The sequence below is a fragment of the Mycteria americana genome, chromosome 6 (genome assembly GCF_035582795.1).
Source record: "Mycteria americana isolate JAX WOST 10 ecotype Jacksonville Zoo and Gardens chromosome 6, USCA_MyAme_1.0, whole genome shotgun sequence".
Taxonomy (NCBI): domain Eukaryota; kingdom Metazoa; phylum Chordata; class Aves; order Ciconiiformes; family Ciconiidae; genus Mycteria; species Mycteria americana.
The window spans coordinates 18,824,879-18,841,119 of record NC_134370.1 but is presented as its reverse complement, the minus strand read 5'-3'; the positions used below and the strand labels follow the sequence as shown (position 1 = coordinate 18,841,119).

Here is a 16,241-nt window from a genome sequence, read left to right as displayed (position 1 = left end):
AGGTGACAACTATGATATGGTTTTCATGACAATTGCCGTTGGCATCCTTCTTATTGTTTCCTTTTGACCAGCTCAGATGTTGTTAGTCTAGCTGAATACAGAAGTGACTCCTTTTGATGCTTCAGGTCACTCCTCGTTGCTGTGCAGCTTGTTTTGCCAGCAAACCTTCTATTCTCTTTGTCTGTCCAGAAAAACAAATGCACCTTAATCTTCTAGTTTTGTTGTTAGGATGTGCATTTTGTCCCCAGATACCCTTCACCCATCTCCCTGAATTAATGCCTGTGATGTTAATTCTTCTCCATCAGTACCCTCAACAGTGTCAAGTACTTTCCCAGGCACTTTTGCACTGTCTAGTGTCCATTTTCCTCCATCTACAAGGTGTCTTCTGACTGTTGCCTCTTAATGTACTCCAGTACTGTACCAGCAGAGTTACTGAGCTAAAGCTTTAGCTTTATTTTATTTTGTTTTATTTTATTTTATTTTAAACTATGTATTGATTCTATGGGAATAAACACAGTAGGGTATCTAAAACTTCTGCGTTTTATTTGTCTGCAGATGGTGAGGAATATAGGCAAAATATTTTAAACATAATACCCTAATTATCCTTTTTAGGTGTCGTTAAGAATCCTTGCTTTTACTCACATGTGAACTTTGAAAATTAAAGCAATATATTGCTTCAGGCAGCCTCTCTATGATGATTTGTTGACTGTTGCAGTTTTAATTAGACTTGTATCTAGTCACCAAACATCTGGACAATATACTCGTCTATTATTTATGTAGCTAATTTTGCCTCATTGATTTGTATTAACTTATGTCTTTGATTGTAAGATTTTTGCATTGGGCATATATGCATAGCAGGCATGCTCTCCCAGTCTTTTCTCTCTTTCTTGCTGTTTTTCCTATAAACACACAAGTCAACTTTTCTGCTACATTTTCTTGCCTTATTCTTCCTCCTCATCCGTTGCTCTCTTCTGTACCTGGTCTGGTTGTGGCTTAAGGGAGTTACGGATCTCAAAGTTAACAGATAGAGTATTAGTTCGCAGTTCTGGTCTGTAGACTATGTTGACCATTTTGTGTGTCCATGTAGTAATGGGAAGTGGAGTTGATTAAAATCCAGTGTGCTCTTCGTAGACTCTAATTTTTTTGTTGTTTCAAGTTCTTCCTTTACTAAACATGAGTTCTGCTTTGACTATGAATGTGGAGTATGTCCTTAGAGTAAATTATTGAAAGCTTGATGTTGATGTGGAGATTGCACTAATTAACAGGAGGATAACTTAATGGAGAAAGTTTGGTATCTTCTGCTTATGGGCTTATTCAGGGAGAGCTGTAGTTCTCTTCCTCTCTAGTCCTGTTCCTCTACTGCAGCAACAGCTCAGCTATTTGTGAAGCAGAAGCTGAACAGTCACAATTTACAAATAATGTTTGTAAATTAGTAATTATTTATTTCATTTAATATACTGGGCTATAATTTGTGGCACACAATGCCACAGATAATTTCACACAGTGATTCCTATGACAGGAATGTGTATGTGGGAGTAAAACCTACTCCAAATGTGCCAAAGAAAAACATTTTTCTTCCTCTGAATTATAGCCTGGGCTTACCTGCGTTGCTTTGAAATAACCCATTCAAATTAAAAAGATTCATTTGGAAGGCTAAAACATCCTTGGTTTTTTAGGAGTGTGCATATTGAGAGTGGAAGTATTTATTGTCTCTGATAAGCTGAGACAGTATTGATCCAGTTTACTTATTATGCATAGTAATTGTTTTTAAAATTACTATCCTATGGAGGAAAGCAGATTTATTAATTTATATTTTTCTTTTTGATTTGTAAATTCATAAACATAAAGTATTGTTAACTTTTTTTAATGTTACAGGAAACAAACTCACTCTGGAAACTAGACCAACCAAAGAAGGAATAGATGTAAGACAAGAGCTATTGAAGTTCCATTCTACTTATTATTCATCAAATTTAATGGCTATTTGTGTCTTAGGAAGAGGTGAGTTTTGTTCTGTTGGTTGAGTAAGACTTTACGTGTATTTATGTTTTAAGAAAATAAAGCATATGCAAGTGTCTGAAAATCTACAGAAGGGAAAGAAGTAAAACTTTTACAGACTGACCAAACATAATTTTGTGTTTAGTGAAGTCTCCAAAGCAACTTACATTGTATAACTTTAGGTGTTTCTAAGCTTACAATAGAAAAAATAAGCTGAAAATTTTAAATCCATTATCAAGTCACCAGTTGCTGTCATTGTATGTTTGTCTTATGAAGACTGACACCTGTCTGGTTTCAGATATTGGGAGGGCTTTTGATACTGTTTTCGTATTTTAGACTTACGCTTCCACTACAAAAATTTCTGTATTATCAAAGGATAAACCTAACCTAACATTTAGATTAAAAGCCTTTACTTCAGTTTACTCCTGAATTAACTTAACAGAGGTTCCAACTGCTTAAAATCTTCCATAGTCAAGATGATATTTTACATAGGTTTGCCAAAAGCTTAATAACAGTGTGTTAAAAACTGTTTGTTTTTTGAAAGTACGCTGGCAGACTGGTGTTTGTATGGTGTTGTACTCACCATCCGGGCATTATTGTAAGAATGGAATAAAATTCATTAGCAAAGTGAAATCTTCCTTTACAGCTATCTGTTTACAGGATGCTGAGTATGAAGCTGATTAACAAAATGTACCTGTTTAATTTCAACCATAGCATATACATGAACCATTTTTTCTTGTAGATTAAGGTGGGCAAACACGGTGAGGATTATACTTCTTAACTGAATCCAAGTTTTGTGCATATACTCACTACTGAATCAGTTCCAGGCACCCTAATTCCTTTCAAATCAGTTTATTATTATATCTTACCTGCTGTAATATCACGTATTGATTAGAATATGGTGAAAGTTTTTTTTTCCACTGTTGCAAGCTGAGCAGTAAAGTGTATTGGATTTTTTTTTTTTTAAGTGTGGTATCAGACATGTTCTAGTAGACATGTAGCTAATACCACTAGGGCTTAATGTATGTCATGTGTGAAAATTACTTCCTTATTTTTCTGGTAGTAGTGGAAACTTTCTGCAAGTAAACACTGTAATATTAATGAAGATAGCTTGTAAATATTTTTCAATATTGTGAATTTACTTTTTATTGCTATTTGAAAGAGGTGCTTCCCCCTTTTCCAAATAGCAAAAAAACTTCTCAGTTTTTTTCCTTGTATTTTACCTGAGCAAAATAAAAAAACACTTTTATTTTCTTTAAAAATATTTATTAATTGAAGGTAAATAGATACTGGTCGACGTTTAAAACGATTGAATTAAAACTCTCTTCCTCATTTAACAGTTCTGTTTTCAAGGTTTCCAGGATCTTTTTTTCTTCAACTAGTTTTTTACTGGACAGGCAATATTCCAGCACAGACAAGTTCTGCATTTCAAATATCAATAAAATGTAGAAAATAGTCTTAAAATCTGTTACCTCTCAAACATTTCTGCAATTTGCACATACGTATTTTTTTACTACAAAACACAAAAATTATTCTTGTTAAAATCCTGAATTTAGGTGGTTTTACTAGTCATTTTCCACAGTCGAATTCTTTCAGTGTGAGTTGCCCTTGTTCAATTGCGTTGCCTAGTTCAATATTTAGAAAAATTAGGAGCCTTTGAAACATTGATCTTTGGGATTTTTCCTTTCAATCTTATAAAATAAATAAGTACATTTTTGAAAGGTAACTCTCAGGCTTTTTGTTAGTCTGCTTGTATACAAAATGCTGTACAACTACCGTTATTTGTCATATTTAATTAAGTAGTTGTCACTGTAATTGTGAGGTGCTATTTTCACAAAAGTTGCATCTTATTTTCCCTGAAAAAACACATACCTTTTCTCACTCTGTTATTTGTTCAAGCAGGAGAATTATGCAGTTGCTTTCCAGAAGGCTTTATATTAATGGCTGACTTGGCTATTTGAGGACTTGCCTCTAGCATTAAATTTGAAAATTTACAAGTTCCACGTTCTTCCTGATTTTTTTTTTTAATTTTATCTTATTTTGAGGGAGCTCCACCCATAAAAAGCAAACTGCAGAAAACAAACCTAGTTAGCATTATTCCGTAAATTTTTTGCTGAAATACCTTGCTGTAAGTGTAGCAGTACTGGTATTTAATACATAAATAAATAGTTAGAAATTCTATAACATAAAAATATGTTGAGTTGCACAATGCAAGTCCCCCATGATCTCTCTACTCTTGTGCATTCTGAAATAACTGGATGTCTGAAGCTACGTGCAGCCTAGTAATTCTCTGGTTTTCCCACCATTTTATATATGTAGTGTAAAACAAATAAAAATATATGTCAGTAAAAAGTGGTGGGGGAATCAGAATTTCTCTAGTAAATAGTAAAAAATTATTCAAAAGTTTGCTAAAATTAAATAATGAAATTCAATTTTTTTTATGTGATCAAAAGCAAAATTCACTGAGTAATCATAGAACAGCTTTAGTACAGCAGTTCACATATAGACTTTTAAATGGAAACTTTTTCAGTAAAAATCACTCTGACAGCTGGAAATGTGTCCTAAAGAAAACCCTGACTGTAGTTGTAAAGCTTAAATGAATGTGTATTTTGCTGATGTGGATAAAAAATAGTGGTCTTTTAATAGAATTATATGCAGTTCACAAAATTTTATTATACAGCGACCCATCGTGGTTTGCATTGTTTCGTTGTGTTTTGTTTCGTTCCCCCCCGCCCCGCACTGTTCTCTCGGTGTAGTGTAGGAGCATGCATATGTTGGGCAGGAAAGATTCTGCTTTCTAAATCTAACTGGGATTGTTTTGACTAACAAGGTGACTGCTTTTTGAAATCTTTCAAGGATTAAGGTTGTACTTTGAGACATCCAAGAAACACCCAGTTTTTTCTTCAATGCTCACCCTTGAAAGGCGTGTGCTAAAAAACTTGATGGATGAGTCTTTCTTGTCTTATTCTTACTTTGAGAAGTGCTCCAAAATGCATTTCTTTTAAGCAGATAGCTATTTTGAAGGCAGTATTTCAACAGAAATGGTATAGGTCAATGTAGGTGAATTCATGCACAACATCAAATTCTTTCTGCAAATGGTCTTCCTCTCATTTTTGGAGAGTACTAGAGTCATGGACTGAAATTAGAATGGATGTAAAAGTAGAAGTGCTTAAACGGGTCACAGATGTGTGTGAAATTTTGGGGCGCTGAGGACAGATGACCCTGGCTCAGTATACATGAAGTACTGGAGGTGAGCTGAGGCTGAAGAAAATCCAAGTTTTGGTAAAGATGCTTTCACTCTGGAAAATTTGCAGCTGCAATTCCATGTCCCTTAAGCTTTTTGTGGAATGTTTATTTTTGTAAATGTTCAATATCTGATGTGTCTCTTCTTCAGTTCCAGCTTAGGTTCATCAGTAAAATTTAAAGATGTTTTTTCAGGTTACAGGATTTACTTTAATCATGTTTGAAGCCTTCCTTTAATAAGCATGGTGCTTATAGCATGTTACAGTTCAAAACTTAAGTATGAATATAGATTTCCTTTCTGATGTTAATAATCATCATACCATTAAAACTACTTTTCTGTATAATTTATGCCTCCCCCAAAGAATATACAAAATCCAAATTTGCCAGAATCTTCAGATAATGATTATGCTTTTTCTAATGTTTCTTTATTTCTAATGTTTATTTCTAATGTTTCTTTATTCTTTATTTCTAATGTTTCTTTATTGTTTCTTTAATTTCTAATGTTTCTTAATTTCTAATGTTTCTTTATTTCTTTATTTCTAATGTTTCTTTAGAATCCTTGGATGAGCTGACTTGCTTAGTGGTAAAGTTATTTTCAGAAGTAGAGAACAAAAATGTCCCTATACCAGAGTTTCCTGAACATCCTTTCCAAGAAGAACATCTCCGGGTATGTAGAGAGATACACATTCCATTAGGAGTGTACACCTTAAATGGTATTTTTTATGTTTCAGTAATACATTGTGCACTTCACTACTTTTGTATCGGTGTCCCTATTAAGTTCCATATTTCTTTCTTCATTTTCCACCCACCTTTCCATGCTTAGTGTAGTTTTGTAAAGTTTATAGTAAAGGTTGTACATTTGGTTGCGGGTGTAAGCAACTGAGAGATAATTAATTCTCTTTTTGTTTGTATCATGAGTGGCTAAAGTGTTGCCCTAACTTTTACATACCTTTACTTTTGAGATTTTGTTGATATGTTTGTAACGTGTGTGTGTGAAGGGAACATGATATGTGCTCCTGAGGTGAATAAAATAATGAGAGTTTCCTTTTGTTTATGGATCTCCTTGTTTATTTCCCCCCTCAGCAACTTTACAAAGTGGTACCTATTAAGGACATTAGAAATCTTTATGTCACATTTCCTATACCAGACCTTCAGAAGTACTATAAATCAAACCCTGGCCATTACCTTGGTCATCTGATTGGGCATGAGGGCCCGGGGAGTCTTTTGTCAGAGCTTAAAGCCAAAGGTAAGTCCTTTGAAGGTAAAGAATTAAAAAGTAACTTATTACACAATTTTTTAAAGCTTAGCTACATTTCACTTAAATGTATGTTTGAGCATATGTTATGTCTGTCTGTATGTTAAATTTAAAGTTCCCAACTGTTTGAGTAATTTGAGTGGTAAGTCATTTTGCGCTTTATTTTTGTTTCTGTGGTGGGTAAAAATAAATAAATAACAGGCACTCTGGCTACTGAAGCTATTATTTCTTGCACTCCCCTTTATCTACCCCTGTTTAGAGAGTTACATGAACTTTGACATAATGATCTTGTCTCTATTCTGTCACTGACGTAGAGACTACTGTCAGGTCCCTTAATATCTGGAAGACTACAAGAGGGTATCTTTCACTGTTTTTCTTTATATTACTGTGTTCCAAACAGAAATAAATTACCCAGTAATCAAATGATCTTGAGTTTGTCATATCACTGTGAGCACAAAATCAGATAGGTCTGACTTGTGTTATGTTTAACTCGCACTGTTGCTACATGCATTAAGGAAGAGAAGGAAAACATGTGAAGTAGTCAAAATGTAAAAAAAAAAAAAGTAATTCAATGTTGCTGAAGCATACAAAAAGTAGCATAAATTGTTACAGATTTGTTTATGTAATATATTTTATTTTGGATTTCATAGGATGGGTGAATACTCTTGTTGGAGGACAGAAGGAAGGTGCTAGAGGTTTCATGTTTTTCATCATTAATGTGGACTTGACAGAGGAAGGACTTTGTAAGTGAAGCACTATGTCCGCATTCCATGTTGTTCCTTATCTGATGGTTTTGTGTTTGTATCCAAAGAGACTAATTGTGTTTATAGCTTGAAAGCCAATTTATTTTAGTTAACTGGTTATTATTCTGTGTTTAGATCCTCTCAGTATGCTAACGTACTTCATCTAACATAAGAAACCAACTTATTTGAGGTTATATTAAATTAAAGTATTTCATTAAATATTTTAAAGTAAATTTCTTTAAAAGAAAAGCTGTTTGTACCTTTGTGTGCTACTTATTCATACTATTCAGACCTGAGTTAAATTATATTATAAACCAGTATCTTAACATAAGACATGTTCAATGCAGTTCTTGGAATTAGCTGGGGACCTAAACACTTATCTTAAATTCATCTCTGAGAAAAACATGTTTAACTTTTCCAGGGGGATTGCATATGTACTTTATTATCTTGATGTGTCAGGGTGTAATTAAAATAAAACCTTACATATTTGTGTTCATCAGAATTTTTTCTTTGTGCACAACTGAGTGAATTATTAAGCAAGTATTTTTTTCTTTCCAGTGCACGTTGAAGATATTATTTTGCACATGTTTCAATATATTCAAAAACTACGTACAGAAGGACCTCAAGAATGGGTTTTCCAAGAGTGCAAGGTACAGTGATTGGTACTTGAAATATGTGGTGGTTGTATTTTTACAAATTTTTGGATTATAAGTAGAAACAGATTCCTTGGCTGTGGAAATAGCCTTTAATAATTGCATGGTAATTAAGTTTATTAATTTTAAAGGTGCAACATGACACAAATGACAAGTACATTCAGAATATCTTGTCTTAGTGTAGATGTGAAATGCTCTTACAGAGCTGTGAGTTGACATTTTATGATAGTATAATGGAGGTGGAGGAAGAAGTATCTTACTCTGTCCGCAAGGGTTTTGCATAACCTTCCTTAGTCTTCACTGAAGCCGGAAGGGGGGAAGCGTTTGCTGTGAGGGGTAACAGTGAATTGGAAATTCAAATGGCTGTTATTCTACCCCTCTCTTCTTTCATGTGTCAAATTGTATAGTTGAGATTGTAAAGGCAGTAGGACATTTAATCTGTTTATTCTCTCACCTTTTTGAGAGGTGACCTAAAACTTTTCATGGAGTACTGTGGCTGTACACTTCAGTCTTTGCTGAACTGTTCATGCTTCTTACAAGTCTATATGGTTCTGTGTGCACAGAGCAAAAATGTAAAGTATCCTATTAGAATTAAATAGTACTGCACTTCTCAGTGGCAGTGTGAAATAAAACCAGTTTTATTTATATAGTCTCATTGGTTCACTACAAATACTTGGGTAAAGATTTCTTGTTCCATCTTAGCTTTATTTGGTGAAAACTGTTGAGTCTCTTCTGTCTAAGAGTAGAAATTCTGCAGATGCATTAACTTAGTTTCTTGGATTTTGACACTATACCAGTACAAGAAGTCTCTTTTCCCTCTGCTAAAAGTCCCAATGGAATTGTTTCACTGTCATTGTAAGCAAATACAAGATTTGAAAGAGAGAGTTCCATCCTCCCATCTCATCCCTGTGTCTTTCCCTTGCTCCTCTTTTATCAGCCCCAGCACTCCTGAGGCTGTGAGGTGAGTCAGAAGAGCTGGCAAACTAGTTTGAAAAGAATGTTCTTTTGAGTTTATTTTCAGCCAAATTGTTGAATTAATCAGACTCTCTGCATGGTTTCACAGAAGGATGGACTGTCCTTTTCATTGGCTTTATAGTCTTAGATCTCTTTAATTCACCCTTGCCATTGTATTCTAAGAATGATGTCAGTGGCTAAGACAGCATAAGGAACACACATTTTCTGTCTCTAAACTTAGCTTTTGGCTGGCTGAACAAAAGGAACAAAAAAGAAAGCAGGAAAGGCTTCAGTTCATTAACGTACAAGGAACATTGCACTGGAACACTGCATTGGTTGTATCAAAGTTGGTGTGTTTTCAAATTATCGGGAAATTTAAATATCTGAGCCATGGGACAGATCTCTTATTACGAACAGGACTTACAAGACTTGTATAACACTTCGTATTGTGAGACTATCCAAAATTGCTTGTGAGTTTTGTGCAACTTGAATATTACTGAAAACTTTTGTGTTGGGTACCTAACTACTATAAAATGGATACAACAAAACTCCTTCCTTTTCTTACGTTATAAAAAGGAATTAAGTAGCCAGTAATTATTCTTCGTATAGTCTTTAATACATGCTTTTCAACCCTTCCTACATTGTTTCCTAGGATCTAAATGCTGTGGCATTCAGATTTAAAGATAAAGAACGACCACGAGGATATACATCGAAGCTTGGAGGAATGCTGCATGTAAGTGTGTGGGGTTTTGTTTGTTTGTTTGTTTGGGGGGTTTTGTTTGTTTGTTGTTTGTTTGGGGGGGGTTTGTGTTTTTTTTTTTTTTTTCAATATAGTAGTCACTTAGCAGTATGTTTGATTATACTCTTAATAAATACAGGTATTTGCAAAGGTTGTTTGCCTATCTTGAGCTCAGGAAGCTAATATCATGCTACATAGATCTTCGTTTTGGCAGTCAATAAGTCACATTTCCTTCACGCTTTACCCTTTTATACTTCTATACTTGGTAGAACTGATTTTACAGTAACTAGAGTTGCTATTTGATCTGTTTCAGTGTTTATTAAGACATATGTACCGTGTCATTCTGTGTCTACCTGATAGCTAAATATTGTCTAGGGAAATACAGAGAAATAATATTTTATCATAAACAGAAGCAATATGTTTCTCAATGCTTCCATAGTTAACAGTGTTGAAATACTGCAGTAAGCAGAAATGTTCATATTAAGATAGCAAGTCAGAAACGTTTGACTCCACTAATGTGATTACCTATTGGTACTAGAAGAATCATCATGTAGCTTATACTTAGTCTTTATACTTCTTGCAAAATTCAGTTCCCTCATTTTGCACTGAAGGAGGATTTAGGCATTTGGGTTTTTTTGTCTAGTGAAATTCATGCAACTTTATACATTGGAGCCATTCTCCGTTGCACAGCTAATGTCTACATCTACTCAGAGGCATTTTTGGTTTCTTTGCAGGAATTCCTGCTAATGCTCCTACACCTTTAACTTGTAAAGTCTAAAATAATGATCTTTAATTTTACAATTGTCTTTCTGTTTACTAAAAAGCATTAGACTTAATTGAAAACATTTAGATGGATATTTAAAGGAGCTCCTATTTGGGATGCTGTCTCTTGCTTTTCTTCTGTCAGATGCATAAAATCTCTCTAACAAATGGACTTCTGACTTCTGAAACAGGCTTTCAGTGGTCTGTATTTGTTGGATCATTCCCAATTACAATTGCTGTCTCCAAAAATCAGGCCAGGAAGTTGCCAGCAGTGTTCCAAAGAGGAGGGTATTGATTCAGGACTTTTTTTTTTTTTCACTGCTTTTCTTTTGCCGTGCCTTGCAGTATGAATGGTAATTCTGATTCTGCTGTTAGTTGCTTAAACACTAATAGAAAAATAACTTTTCTAGTTCTCTTTATTGCCTCTGAGTCATACTAAGTTTATGCTTTGAATTAACCAAGCTAGAACTGTTGTTTGGTCATTTCATGCACTTATGAATACTACCTGTTTTTCTTAACTTGGAGAAGAACCTGTGTATAAGTTAGCATGAGTAAATGTAATGTCATAAGTTGTTACATATTTACCAAAAGGATTTAAAACCCCTTTTTAGTCAACAAAACAGATGTTCATCTTTAAAGCACATTTGTGCTGGTCTAAGGAGTCACCACTAAGGTTTTGCTGTCAAATTATATTTCATATTTGTCATGTGTAGGCTTGATGTTTTCCAAGTAGTTGTTCCCTGGTTTGCAGTGCCCTTTTTCTTTTATTTTGTTTTGTCTCCTTAATTGTATAGTTTTTAAAATTTCACTTTAATCTGATTGTCGTATGTAGATTGTTTTAGTCCGTTTTATTTTAGTTATGTTATGGTCTGACCTTGCTGAAAAGTAGTCACAGAATCACAAAATTGTTGAGGTTGGACTGGACCTCTGGAGGTCATCTTGTCCAACCCTCTTGCTCAAGCAATACAAAAATAAAGTAACCAAATAAAATTTATGTTCAATTCCAGTTGGTGGGCAGACTGTGGCCTGTGTTTGTAAAGGAAATAAAATGTAGACTTTGGTCACTATATCTGTATTGCATTGGTAATTTCAGATTAGAAGTGCATAGATTACTTAAAATCTCCCCTTCAAGTTGCTTAGTCTGATTAGCTGTTTATGCAGTGTAGTTAAATGAGCATTCTTCAGTGTACAATGAATCTTTTGGACAAGACCTTTCCAATTCTGGATCTTTAGCACTCACATTTGGATTTTTTGTAATACAGGTTTGGTTCATTGTCCTTGGTCTCCACCCCCCCCAGCCCTTTCTCTTTTCCAAAATCCTTTGTGTGAGTTACTCTGTGTTCTGGAAGTCATTCCACTGTAGTTTTTTGTATGATGTGTGTAATTCAGAAAGCCATTTTATAATGTGGTCAAATAAGGTACACCTATATGGCAAACTGCAAGTACTCGGTGCTTAGGTCACCTGGTGTTTTTCCCTTGGTAAACAGATGTTTAACAACAAAGTTTTCCTGTCAACCACACTAATCATTTGCAGAGGAATTTTAACTGTTTTTTCATCTTAAATTGCAATATATTTTAAGAGATTTTCATTTTGATCCTAAATAAAAAATGTTAGCATTAAAATTGTGTAAATTTGTTATGCTTTTAGATAATTAAAATATACTTTCCTATAAATTACTGTAAATAAAAATTGAATTCTTAGAGAATCCTAAAAGACTTAGTGGGGTGTGTGTTTTATTTGGGGTTTTTTTGTTCGTTTTGGTTTTGGTTTTTTTGTTGTTGGGGGATTTTTTTGCTTTATTATATTTTATTTTTCCCAAATGCACTCTAGTACTTAGTGTCTTTTATCTTTAAAAATATCCTCCAGGGGTCAGCATTTACCATGTTATTTTTACTTCAGTTACTTCAAAACAGTATTTAAAGGTGGGTTACTTTTTATATTGAGACATAAAATATTTCAAGATAAAAGAATGGTAATATACAGTATATAAACTTACCTAATCTGGGAGGAATATGATTGCATAGTTAGAGTACTACTCCGTCTTGTTTAGTTTTAAGAGAAAGATTTTGAGACATCTATGCACTTCTAACTTGAAATTACCAAGGTAATACAAATTTAGTGACCAGAAGTATACACTTTTATTTCCTTTACAAAACAGTAGGTTTTTTTCATGCTTAGTTTTTGTTTAATTCACCTATGTGTTTCTGGGCTTTGTTTTCTAGTATTATCCTATAGAAGAAGTATTGGCTGCTGAATATTTGCTTGAAGAATTCAGGCCTGATTTAATAGAGATGGTACTGGATAAATTGAGACCAGAAAATGTTCGGTAAGTTAAACTGCAGTAACTTGTGTTTTAACCCAAACATTATAAGAAAGCAGATGAACTAATGGAAACACAAATTCTTAGGTGTCTCTTACAGCTCCAAAGTAAATGTCACTGAAAAAGAGCTAGTTGTTCTGTGTGTTAACAGATCTGCTCCCCATTGAAAATAAGCACTCTTAAGTGCATGCAGCTCTTCCTGTTCAGACAGAAACGTCCTTTCAGTCCTTTCTATGCAGGATGTCTTCCTCAGACTGGATAAGTTTTTAGGAAGATACTTGGAATAGCTCAACTGTTACTGAGGAAAAGCCTAGTATAATTATCTTGCTTCACTAAATTCTTGGGACATTTTATATGGAATGCTCTAATATTCATAATTTGGAGCTAGGTCTGGAAATCTGGTAAGAGGATGGCTTTTATCTGCTGTATATGTTTTATTTTTGCTATGGAGAGCTACGAAAGTTCATGCAGATTAGCAGACCCTTTGAAAAATATCAATCTATGTGGGTAGAAATAGCTGTGTCTTTAGCTGCTAAAATCTCTCAGACTTCCAGAGCATGTCTTTGATGTGTGATCGTACTGCACATGTGCTTTCTTTGCAGAGTGAGTGTGCTGCAGTGCAAATTTCAGGGCTCAGTAACTGGTCAGACTAGATGTTGAAAGGAAAAGGGGAAGCCTCTCTCTCCTGTGCTTTTGGGGATCTTCTGTTGTCACCCAAGCAGAGTAGAAAAGGGAGGCCGAAAGAAAAAATGTACCTCATGTCTATTTGAATACCTAAAGAACATTAGTGTGAGACCAGGATGAGGGAAATAATACTTTGCTGAGATGATGATTTACAAGTGAAGGAATCTGGAAGCCGTAGAGACAAAAATGAGGGCAGGTGAAAAAAGGGTGTATTAATTGAGGAGGAGGAAGGGCCTGGGACAAGAGAGCTGGCAAAGGACATCATGGGGGTAATTTAAGGGGAGATATTGGTAGCTAATTTAAGGGGGGATATTGGTAGCTGTGGGGAGCTGGTATCTCAGTCAAGGATGGATAGAGAGTCTGGCTAGTGGAACTGCTGGGCATGGTTAAGTGCAGACTGGACAAAAAAATGAGAGGGGGATAGGAAATGGGACTAGTAGGCAGAGTGGAGGTAAGAGAGCAAGTCTAGAAGAAAATATTATGTTAGGCTTAGCAAGGATATTCAGCTGAGAGTCCTGAATCATGGAAGCAGGGCAAACAGAAGAGGTCCGAGACAAGGTGCCTGAGGTAGGACAGCGGCAGAACTGATGGGACTAAGCTTGGAGGAACTGAGCAGGAAAGCCTGTGCAGACTAAGTGCAGTATAGTCTACAGAGGGCAAAGAAACTAAAGTTTACCAAGTCTTGCCCTTCCCCCCTCTGCAGTTGTATGCTTTTTCCTTTTTTTTTCCCCCGTACAACTTCTATTTCAGTTCTTACAGAATAGAAATGTTTGGAATTACATGGTAAGATGGCAGTACCATGTATTGCTCTGCCTGACCTACCAATGTAGGTGGAAGGTGTGTAATGAAAGTAACAGGAATCTGCAGAAAGAGAAAAGTACAGATTCAAGGTTAAGACTGTAATGCTGCTCAGGAGAACTGAACTCCTTCTTTGCTTTGTGACAAGCTTCCTAAATGGCACAAGAAGCTCCTAAAATGAACTTTTCACAGCAAGCCAGTACTCAGTACTCATTCCTTTTTATTTTCTTGAGGATGCCTAAAATCTTAAGGCCTGACTAGGGGGATTGCTGAGGACCTGAATCCACAAACAACTCAACAGAAGCTTTGCTTTTAATTTATGAGGTACCATACAATTCGAAGAATTAAAAGTGTTAAAATGAGCATCTAAAATGAATGGGGACTGTATAACTTTGTGGATCTCTGTATGCCTCGGCTTCCTATCTATGAAAATAATGTCTCTTGGGATATTTTAAAATATTAAATCAGTTCCCGTAACACTGAGTGCTGTGGAAGGGACAGTAATTCTATTTTAGAAATTTTAGTAATTCTGTTTATTTAGAGAAAGAGAGAAGAAGTCAGGTCATACATTGAGCAAAAAATATAAAATATTGAATAACTGTTTCTTAATTGTTCTGTGCACTGAACAGGGCAGAGGTTTGGTAGGACAATATGTAAATTAGTGTGTGTGTATATTTATATGTATGTATAATGTGGTACAATCTAATTGCTAGAAGGTTGCATGGGCAACAGTTATACTAGCACTTTGGAGCCTGATTCCCCCACCCCCACCCACCCCCAATTTGGTTCTTTTAATAAATCTTTCGTGTATATTGTGATAAATTGTAATATTAAATTAGTGGTGTAGAGATATTAAAATGTATGAAAACACAGAAACAAGCTCTTGCTTGTGATTCTGTATATCAGTCTTACAGTATTTGAAAACATCAGTGTTTTGCAAGCCAGGTATATGATAAAAAAAAAAATGATTTTTTGGGAGATCTGTTTCTGAATATGTTCCACACTGAAATTTTCAGACAGTGTTGGATATAGAAGGACAGTGAGGCATGCATTCATATATTTCTAGAGTTTATATATTTCAGTCTTCTGAAATTACTGTGAATTACTTAAAAGTTTGGGCACGAATCTTCACTATGTTTGTATGACAAAATCTGTCTTGTATATTCATTTAGTTTAAGATGCATGTTACTTTATTTTCAAAAGATGGTATATTTCAAGTAATTATTGGATAAAGTAGGATAAAATTGGATGATGAACTGTATTTGCAAATGTCATGGGGTTCTGGTGTTTCTAGGGGTTTACAAGTAATGATAAAATAAATGGAGCTGCCTATGTAAGTGACAGTAGTTGCCATAGTAATTAATGCCCTTTAAAGAAAGGCCTATATCTTTGTGTGTGGGTGTGGATCTATGTGTAATGTGTGTGGGATACTGCAACTGAAGCTTGAATATTTTGAGAGATCATATTTTGAACAAACAATACTTCAAAGAAAATTTCCAGGTTCTCTTTCCTATTGTATTAAGTAAGTCTATTTTGAATATGTTTTCATGTTGATCTACCACCCAACTTCTTGGAAATTTGATACAAGAGCTTACCTTTAACATAAACACTGTTTTTAGTAATTAAAAGAGAGAATGTACAATTACATCTTCTCTGAAGAAAGCTTAACCAAATTCCATATGAATTTCAACTTTTAACTGGTTTTAGAATTGCTTACAAGCAATAGGTAAACCATTTTTTTATGCTGATTTAGTAAACAAGCTACAGGTGCTTAATCAGATCTGATGTTTATTATAGCTTCACATAGCTTTAAAATGTGGATCTTAACATTGCAAGAAAACAGTCAATATTATCTTGGGGAATGATACCTTTCATAATGTAAATTGGATCTTCGTTATTAGCCAGAGAAATTCCAAAGCATCTGCATGCTTAAATTTGCAAAAATTGCTAGAGGAGATTAATATATGTAAATACATTCATAGACTCTTTAAGCTTATCAGACGCTGCTGGATGCCACAGACCACTCATCAGTTTTCTGTGTTACTCCTGTTTCTGGCTGTGCCAGCCTTCTGACACTCCCTTCCAGTTTACAGT

The 16,241-nt window shown here is 34.7% G+C and overlaps 1 protein-coding gene across 3 annotated transcripts in view; it reads left to right on the top strand.

Moving 5' to 3' along the window:
• IDE (insulin degrading enzyme) overlaps positions 1 to 16,241 on the top strand; it is a 68,251-nt gene that overhangs the window by 15,141 nt on the left and 36,869 nt on the right. For all 3 annotated transcript variants that reach the window (XM_075504805.1, XM_075504806.1, XM_075504804.1), the window contains exons 5-11: positions 1,876 to 1,998; positions 5,793 to 5,905; positions 6,322 to 6,484; positions 7,144 to 7,236; positions 7,795 to 7,886; positions 9,496 to 9,576; positions 12,568 to 12,671. In XM_075504805.1, the coding sequence (XP_075360920.1) occupies positions 1,876 to 1,998; positions 5,793 to 5,905; positions 6,322 to 6,484; positions 7,144 to 7,236; positions 7,795 to 7,886; positions 9,496 to 9,576; positions 12,568 to 12,671 (769 nt within the window). The remainder of the gene's footprint in view (positions 1 to 1,875; positions 1,999 to 5,792; positions 5,906 to 6,321; positions 6,485 to 7,143; positions 7,237 to 7,794; positions 7,887 to 9,495; positions 9,577 to 12,567; positions 12,672 to 16,241) is intronic.